Source organism: Pongo pygmaeus, chromosome 18 (genome assembly GCF_028885625.2).
Source record: "Pongo pygmaeus isolate AG05252 chromosome 18, NHGRI_mPonPyg2-v2.0_pri, whole genome shotgun sequence".
In the NCBI taxonomy this organism is placed as follows: domain Eukaryota; kingdom Metazoa; phylum Chordata; class Mammalia; order Primates; family Hominidae; genus Pongo; species Pongo pygmaeus.
In genome coordinates this window covers 49638670-49648377 of record NC_072391.2, presented here as the reverse complement: position 1 = coordinate 49648377, position 9708 = coordinate 49638670, and the positions used below count along the sequence as shown (strand labels likewise).

Genomic DNA, 9708 nt, shown 5'->3' with positions numbered 1-9708 from the left:
TTATTGAAGAGCTACTTAGGTCATAAGCAAATACTTGCTGCATTTCATATTTGTGGTAATGAATTCTTGGCTTAATAGATTTTGCTACCAGGGTGTTGGAGGTGACTGTTCCATAATTACTATATATCTGTCAGAACCTATAGGTGTATCTATTCTTTGTAAAAGTAATAGTCAACTGACAAAATGATTACTTTTCTAGAGCTCTTCTTGTGCCTGGTAATACAGAGACCAATAGGACTAAAATTGTAGTAGTATAGGAAACAACCTCATGTACACAACTGAATATATATTTATTATCATGAAGGAAAAGTTTGCTTATTTTCATCCCATTTCCCCAGATTTCTGTATTTTTTGGATTTCCGTATTTTTTTGACCAAAGTAAAAATATCAAAATAGCTCACATTTTCATACTATAAGAGTTTAGATTCACTGAAAACTGAAGCTAACAATGTCTATGCTTGGGGATTTTTTTTCACACTATAATTCCTGTGTGGATCTCTCTATGGTGATTCGTTTTAGGTCCTGCACTGGTGATGTGTCATCAGGTCCCCCAGGTAAGAATTCTTCCTCTATACCATGTGTAGGTTCACTATGGTGAGAGTCTTGGTAGGTTCTGACTTGCTTTTTATCTGCATGTGGTTTTTAGACTATGCACGTGAAGTGTCTATTCGCAGACATGAAACTCTCCTAAATTTCATGAGGATACACATATTAAGAATCCAGGCTGGATAGGAATGCTACGCTTTATGACACAACACCAAGTTCAGATATAAAACTGAATATAAGATATTTTAGCAATATAATACATTAGCTGTTACTATGGGAATAGATGAGAGGAAACGTGAGTAGCCCTGGCCTTGTTAATTTCCACTTGGAGCTATCATTAATTTGGTTACATTACATATTGCAAGGATCATAATATTTGGATAGGATTTTTCATCACCAAAACTCAAGAGAATTAAACTGTATATACTGTTTAATAGTATTCACATCTCATCTTGGGCAAGCTGAACACAGAGGGGTTAAATTACTTTCATAGATTTGTAAAAGTGGGGGTTCCAGTGAGGTTTTTGGTTATAAAACTCTGGCAGGTTTAATGAAGTCCTCATGGGGGACTTTCTTGCATAATTTGAAACCAGATAAAGTAGAGAAAGTTTTCAGGTTCTGTCAAAATGTAAGGTAGTTTTCCCACAATGTAAAGTTTTTGTATTGTCTCCCCATTTTTAAGGGATTCTTGGATGACATCAACTATTTAATTAGAAACATCAAGCATTACAATAAGATGGACAGTTTTGATCCATATCATCTCAAAACCCTAAAGGAGTTTTCTTATGCCCAGAAGTTGTATTTTGGCTGCAGAATTGATTCTTCTGCTGCCCTTCTAAATCAATAACTGTTAGCATTGTTCAGCATAAATTCAAAGCATATTTAAGATGTGTTCTTGGAGAAGGTTCTTCAAATTCAAGGCTAATCCAGTATAAAGGAAACCTCTGTCTATGGCTTTCAGAAACAAGACTGCTGACAGACTGAAAATAGTGACACCCTTAAGATAACAAATACCATGACAGTTACAATTGCATTTAATTTTTTAAAGCATTATTCTAAAGTTTTTAATGGATAGTCTTCAAAACCACTGAAACTCTTAACATTAGATGATAGTGTGAAAGCAATGGAGAGTGTAATCAGATCAGTTCTAAAGGAAACCACATAGGATCCTAGTTTTTATGTCTGTGAAGGATCTACAACAGCAGGGTGCAAAAGGCCCCCACCCCACCCAAGGTAGATTGTTTTAATTCACATCAGAGGCCCTGGATACGCTCTTCTCAAATCCTGCCTTAAGGTTCCCTGCAAATAAATTACACTATTAAAACATTCTGTTTTTTTTTTTCCTTCTTCCTTCCCATGTTCTTTCTAAACTTTCTTTCTTTAATGAATATTTATTTCCTGGAAACAAACTATGTACGAAGCATGGTCTAAGGTTCTTGGGATCCAGCAATGATGTAGCAGTGTGCACTGCCTCATCCCTTGAGCCTTCTATACAAATACCATGGTGGTGTAGAAGCTGGCATCCTTCACACTGTATGTGAGTTTGTTTTTCATGTTGCTTCTCTCAATAGCAGCTAGTGGCTGTGCCATGACAGTATCTCCAGGTGACTGGGATGGTTCAGGGCATGTATACACGTGTGCATGTGAGTACGTGTGTATTTTGTGTTCCAAGAGCCCAAATCATAGTCCTCTTTGAGGACTTCTATATGTGTCATTTTGGGAATTGAATCCTCTTTCTCATTCACAAGTGCCTAAAATCATGTCTGGCACATGGTAGGTACTCAAAAAAAAAAAAAACCCAATAAATAAAGATAGCTGCCAAGTGCGTGGAGATTGGGCAAAAACGTCAAGTCAGCAGCCTTCACCAATGCCCTTTTTCTGTTCCAGTGATTTTCTCATTCTAAATGCCTCAACATACACATCTTCAGCTCATCACCCGGATTCTTCCCCTCCTCCTAAATCAAAATCTGAACTCAGATCTTTTGCTTACCTTACATCCTAAATCAAATAATAAAATGCAGACAGATGAGTATTGTTCCCTTCTCAAAGGTATTTGCATCCTAACAGGGAAGGGAAATTTAAGAGAAAGACTTTTCCAAAACAATGGCCAGGAGTTAGGGATTGTCACCGAGCATTCCTAACTCCTGAGAGCCTTAGGGGTAAAGTTCTCGCTTCATTTACTAGGCTCTACCGCCCAAAGCTGAATGCAGTACATCAGCCCACTTGCAATTCCCATTCTTGCAGCTAGCGGGTTTCCACTGCGAAGCGTATTTATATTCCTGATCCTCGAAGTCTGATTACAAGTTCAGGTTTAGTCTCTGTAACTTTGATTATACTTTTCTTCATCCTTTAATCAAGCTCAGATTGCTCCAGATGCAAAACAGAATGAGCAGAAGGTGAGGATTGTGAGTGTGCAAAGAAAAGCTTAGCTTTCCAGACTTTTCGCTCCTTGTAAGAGCTATCTGTAAAAATTTTTTTTAAATTCTTTTTTGGTACCCCAGATCATCACACTGCTCCTCTCCTGTGGCCAGATCCTGCTCTGTAGGCCATTGTTAAATACTAATAGTGAAACTTAAAAGATGTTCTCTTGCGAGACAACAGGTGGCCACTGCAACCTCCAGCTCTGATTGGTGGAAAGGCCACAGGCGCCCAGTGGCCCAGAGAAAGGGCCTCCACTTCTGCGTTTCAAGAACTTACTCAATGGGGTGTTGTCCTGATAATATCTCAGCTCACTGTCAATTTGTGCAACCTGCTGGGCCATTAGGGAGCGCCGCTGGGTTGTCAACGTTAAATGGAGACTAGGGAGGGGAAACCAAAGCTTTTTCGGGAGGGTGGGGATCGGAGTCAACGCAGGGACAATGTGGGCAGTTGTTTCTTTTCTGAACACTCACTGCTCTCTCATGCAGTAGTCTCCTGACCCAAGCTTTTGCTAAGAGAAGAGCAAATACACAAACTTTCACCTAATTGAAGTTTATATTTTTCTGCTCCGTTCCAGAAAGATAATATTGAGTGAAGGTACACAGACAGGTGTCACAAGCCCGATCTACTTTGGAGAACAGAAGAAATGAAAAGAAAACCCATGTTATGCTTGTCTGAAAAAGCTCAGGCCCTGGGCCAGCAAGGTGTGACCAGGGGACGAAACTGTTAGCGAGTGTCATAGGAAATATTTCAGAATGTCGCCATTCTGGTTAAAGTAGCTCGCAGATAACTAAACTGGGGAGAGCGCAGATCTCACGGCCTCTCCACAACGTTCCCGTCTAGTATAAAGCCCCTTCCCTTCGCCAAGGCTGAAGGCCAAACTCTCAGATTAACTCAAAGCAATAAAGCCGATGAGAAAAATAAATAAATAAAAAGATGGAGCTTAAGAAAGATAAAGAAGTAAAGAGGGGTGGGTGAGTGCAGAGTGAGGAAGTTAATCAGCTAGGACCTTTTAGGAAAATAGGGACATTTTCTCTCCCAGAGCAGTGAATGATCTGCCTAGATCCAGTTACTCAAATGCCTTTCGAATACAAACAAGAGCAAAGAGAATACGAAGAGAACCGACACGAGGCTTCACCTGGGAAGCTTCAAGTCTGCCTACCTGTGAAAGGTCAGGCCCCAACACCCCTTCTGGGAAATCCTACAGGTGAACTTGGGGTCCCGGCTCCCGGCTACAGGGAGACACTCGTGCAGGTTGGCGTCTGGGTTAGGTGCGTCCACGCAGGGGACATTCGAGAGGCAAGGCGGGGTCGAGGAGAGGGGCCCGGGGACAGGCACCCATGAAGAAGGAAGGGGGGCGTGGAGAGGAAAGCGACAGGAAGGGAGCAGACGGCTTGGGGATGCTGGGGCCCGGGGAAGCTGTGGTCGCGCAGGAGGTGGGTGGGACACACGGGACGCAGGGCTGGCGTCCGCTTCGGCCGAGGAAAGGAGGGGAGAGAGGAGCGCTCCGAGGCAGCGGGGACAAAGAGGACCGGAGCGGGAAGGGGGGCGAGGTAGGGAGAAGAGGGGCCCCGGAGAGGGGGCGGCCGCGGCGGGGGTGATGGGGCCGGCGGGGCGGGGTGGGCGCGCCCGGAGGCGGTCCGGGCCGAGAAGCGCACCGGCGGGGCGGGCGGCGCGCCAGCTGCCCGCGGTGGGAGGGGCTGAGCGGCGGCGGCGCGGGGAGGGGACCCGCGGCGGAGGCAGGAGGGGGAGAAGGAGGGGAGGGGCCGGGCCCCTTGTCTCCGCGGCTCGTCTCCTCAGTCCGCCCGGGGAGGAGGAGGAGGAGCGGGGCCAGCCGCCGCCGCCGCCGCCGTCCCAGCCTCGCCCAGCGCACCTGAACTCGCCGCGCCGCCCCGGGCCCCCGCGCCGCGCCCCGCGCCCCCGGCGCCCGGCCCGCGCGCAGCGCTGCCTCGGTGCCCCGGCGGGGCGCGTCCCCCGGGCCGCCTCCCGCTCTCCCGCGGCTCGCGTGGCCGCGCCTTTGTGTGCGGCGGCCGCGGCTCCCGAGCTCCTCGGGCTCCGGTCCCGGCGCCCCTCCGGCCGCGAGTCCCGCGCGCCACCCCCGGGCGCCCCCGACGGTGGATCTAGCGGCGGCGAGGAGGCGGGTCCCTGCCCCGGCGAACCCCAGTCCCGGCCCCCGGCCCCGGGCCCGGCTTCGGCATGGATGTGAGGTTCTACCCCGCGGCGGCCGGGGACCCTGCCAGCCTGGACTTCGCGCAGTGCCTGGGGTACTACGGCTACAGCAAGGTGACCGGGCTGGGCCGGGGGCGGGGGGGCGGGGGCCACCTCCCCATCCCGGGCGCGCCCCGCGCTCGGGCTCACCGCCTGCTGCACTTTTCTTTGGCCTCTTTCCTCCCATGTCTACTCTACCTTTGAGCCTTCGTCTCTGTCCAGCTCTCCCCGCTTCTCTTTCTGCCCCATCCCACGCCGCTTTTTGTCCCCCAGCCGGCGCTCTCCTCAGCCCCTCCGCTCCCTCCCACCTCCCCGCCAGACTCTCCTTTGCTGCCCCAAAGAAGCGAAGAGAGCCCGAGGACTAAAAGAAGGGCTTGCGTGTGATTGTTTGTTGCTGTTGTTAGTAAACACGATCGCAGCCCCCCTGGACTGAGTGGGGGCTACGCAGGGGTCCCTGATCTCCTGGTCCGATGATCTTGCCCTCCCCCACCCCCAGTCTTTCTTACCTCCCCCACCTACTCGAGAGCCGGCCTCGGGGCCGCTTATGGACAGAAAGGAACAAACTTTTGAGTATGCCTGGACAGGGGAGTGGGGGGAAGTGGTGGGACCCCGCAGGTGGCCTTTGCTGCCCTTTCGCTAGGGCGCTTTGGACCTCGGAACCGGGGTGCCCGCCCCTCCCCGCTTAGAGTAAGTGGCTTCTTTCCTCATTTTTTTTGGGGGGGGTAAGTTTTGCATTTCGGGGAGATCGGGATTGGAGACCTTCACACCACACCCTGGGGTCACCCCACCTTCTCCACCTCCCCCTGCGCCAACTTCGAGGACCGAGCGTTCCAGGTGGCGAGGTGGACCTCAGAAGGGCAGCGGGCGTCGCTCGGAGCAGCGAGGCGGGCGAGAGTCCCAGCCCTGGTACCCGGGCCGCGCGGAATTCCCCCCCACCACCCGGTGTCCTCTGTCCTCCCTGAAGCCCCCAGCGCCGAATTTGCCGAAAACATCACCCTGAGGGCGAGATTCAGAGAAACAACCGGGCTCTGGATGGCCTGTGCCTTTTGAATGTGGTTTTCTTTCCCCTTCCTCCTGCTCCTCCCTTCTCCCTCCCTTTTTCTTTCAAATCGTAGTTTGTTTGTGATTACTTGGATAACAGGAGGAAATAAGGAGCCTGCTGAAAGAAAGGTGCTAAACAAAACTAATGAATAAATAACAGGAAGAGGAGGAATTGCATCTAGAGTGAGGAACAGTTTGCTGTGCCCCGTGGCTGATGAAGGCTCGTGTTCCTTTCTATTTGTTTATACTCCGTTCCCAACTCCAGTGCTGAAGTTTGTAAAAGACCATTAGGGTCTCTCTTGCTCACCCTCGCGTGTCATCATCGCCCAGCTCAGCGTCTGGCACAGAGGGGCCTCCCAACAAATATAGATCGAGGGGACTTTATTCCGTGTGCTTTAACCCTTTGGTGGTTGGAGCGTTCCTGCTCTCCGAATTCTAAGGGCTACGCTAAGCATTTATAGAGAGGCAAGAAAAGGCCGATCGCTGGAGCCAGAGTTAAGGATTAGTTTGTGTCCTCTGATTTTGGATTTACTCAGGTTATTAAATGCTTTAAAAAGTCCCCCATGTATGCTCAGTCAGGGACTTAGGCAGCCTAATTAAGTATGTAGTGTTTCTGAGAATCCACCTAATTGTTCCAGTGGGGTATTATTTATCTCCTTACAACTTAGCATGTGGTTGCAAGCCTTGTATAAACTGGTCATGCTCTTATTTTTGGAAGCCATTACCTCGCCTAATGTAACTCCTTCTTTCTCTGATTTAAGATCAGCAACACTCGAATGATACCAAAATAGAAACCTATTGTACAAATGCAGTCACTGCAATGCGTGGCAAATCTCTGTTCACTGGGATCCCAAGGGTACTTTAAGGGACCAGAGGAAATTGGGGGTGTTTTGTGTGTGTCTCTTTTTTATTTTCTGAGAAAGGCTATTTTGAGTCTATTTAAGCTCAGAACATTTATTTCAGGGAAGGTATATAAAGCTTGAAAACAGACATTATTTATTGAGATGCTTGTTCAGCTTCAGGAGTGTGGATGCAAGTTGGCTTACTGTCGTATTTTCTTAATGCAGCTATTTGCTTGAAATAACTTGCTTTCTTACTTATTTAGCAATCTGATCGTCATCAGTGCTCTGTGTACCCAAGTTATGAAAGTTAGACATAGTGCTTAATATTGGTAGGAATCAAATTATACTTATTGTAAGGGATGTTTGTATTGACTTCCTTGCAAGTAAAAATATAACTATCTTTAAACTGAGCCACAATACTATATTTTGCTACTTTTATTTTCAGAAGTGAAAAACACAATTTTATTTCCCATAATTTTTCTTTACAGAGAATATAGTAGAAGAGGAAGTATTAACTTTATGGGTATAAAGCAGCAAGTGCTAATTAAAGGTTTATAGCATTTTGTTTCACAGCTAATTTGTGTGTCTGAAATGGTGCTGTTCAATATAGGTTTATGCTGAAAATGTAAAAACTAGCATATAAAGACATGCATTTATTTTATTTGAAAATACTCACATTATTAATTAATCTCTAAAGACTTAACTTTTGATGACATGTATTATCTTTCTGGATGGGAAATGATGGATTTCAAAGAAAGTATGTTTCTGCCCTCTCTTGCTTTAATGACCATCTGGGAAACTTTAGAAGAAACACCGAACTCTTGGCTCTAGGCTTAACAAGTGAAAGTTAGCGCTTATCTTTAAATTTATTTACAAACCGTGAATAATAGGGTTTCATTCATTTCTCTCTTTAACAAATGACCAGAGTCCTTTGTATAAATTATATGCATGTGTATTATCTTTGCATTCTGTGAGTATATGGATCCTTTTCAAATGTCAGCGCTCATGAAAGTGTACTGTGTCTATGGAGAATGGATGAAAGAGTTTTGTGGGTTCAAAAGTCGTTGCAAGTAGGAGAATAACTTCAAATAAAATATAGCCAGGATCATTAAAATCAGTTAATAATTCATGAACCAGCCACTGATGAAACTTAAAGTCATCACTGTTTCCTAAGGGCTAATTTCCATTTTAATTTCAAGTAGAAAGTCGACTGTTTGAACAATTCTTTTTCTGGTGTGGTTAACAAATTAAACCCTTATATTAAGAAATAAAAACTCATTATGTTACTCAAATGAATTGGTGACTCTTCGACTATATATTTGTAATTTTTCTTTCCTGAGTTTAATTTGTCTTTTCACCAGTAAGAAAACAATACACAGAATATCAATTAGCAAATATAATTTAGCACTAATCTGAAATCCAACATACTCCAAAATCCAAAACTTTTTTGAGCACTGATGTGACAGGCAAAGGAAATGCTCATTGGAACATTTCGGATTTCAGATTTTTGGATTAGGGATGCTGAACTGGTAAGTATAATGCAAATATTCCAAAATCTGAAGAACCCCTAAATCTGAAACTTCTAGTCCTAAGCATTTCAGATAAGGGATGCTCAACCTGTAGTTGTCAGAATTCTGCCATCCCAAAATAAGATACTGTATTTAACGTGGGTGTGAGGTGAAATCATACAGTAGGTTGTTAACGAACTTGGACTAAACTCTAGTTACTAGCTATTTCTGCATATTTTTAGGGCTTTTCCTTTTGAATTATGGCTATTGACCTCTCACCCTTACTTAGATTAGTGCTATGTTGTTTTTATTCTATCAGTCCCAGACTTTGCTTTCTAATTATTATGTGTATTATTTATTGATCACTCTGCTTAATTAAGACATTCTTATATTAGTGCTTTGACTCCACCTGATTAGGCTTCTGCCTTAGCTAGCTTGAAGGGCAAAAGAAACTGAAGGGTAATTTGTCATTTGCCCATCTTCTTGGGGATCATGGTTCAAATTGAGAACATATTGAGAGGGGAATTTGATTGAAACTCTTCTTAGATTGAGAGATTCCTGTATCCTATCATGACAAGTCTTCACGTAAGATATTGAAGCCACATTGTGAAAAAGAAATAAGGTTTTCCTAAGAGGCTTAAACCAGGGGGCATAAACTCAATTGTCTCTTGGGACAGCAAGTTAGCCTACATGGAGATAGGGTTTGTGGCCAAGTAGAGAACATACCCCATTTAAAGGGGTAGCCTTGGTCAGCATTAGTAGAGTGTTGCCATGCCAACATTTGGGTCCAATATCTCTATACTTTACAATTCTTTTTTCAAGAGGATGATAATCTGGGTTTTTATGTGAATTATCATGAATTTTAAATGTTGGAATAAATTAACAAAAAATAATTAAAATCATTATGTGGGACCCTCAAAACTTGCTTGTGTGCTGATTCTTGCACTTTTTGTCTTAAATTCATATGTAGATGAGGATCCAAACATAACTTTTTAATAAGTCATTTATGGTTCATGTGCAACTATGTGGACAGTTCTGCTCCCATGTCCAACTATGTAGACAGTTGAATAGAATGGAGTAGAGCTGCATAAAGAAATTTGTGACACCTGTGAAGACTAGACTTACCACAGAATGTTGGCTTCAGG

The 9708-nt window shown here is 45.2% G+C and overlaps 1 protein-coding gene across 4 annotated transcripts in view; it reads left to right on the top strand.

Annotated features, from left to right (window-relative positions):
* The first annotated feature begins 4741 nt into the window (after positions 1–4741).
* The window catches only part of TOX3 (TOX high mobility group box family member 3), a 111709-nt gene continuing 106742 nt past the window's right edge, over positions 4742–9708 (top strand). Inside the window, exon 1 of one of the 4 annotated variants that reach the window (XM_054455180.2) lies at positions 4742–5247. In XM_054455180.2, the coding sequence (XP_054311155.2) occupies positions 5161–5247 (87 nt within the window). In that variant the 5' untranslated portion in view covers positions 4742–5160. The remainder of the gene's footprint in view (positions 5248–9708) is intronic. The other 3 variants (XM_063655118.1, XM_054455179.2, XM_063655119.1) reach the window with 3 other exon arrangements.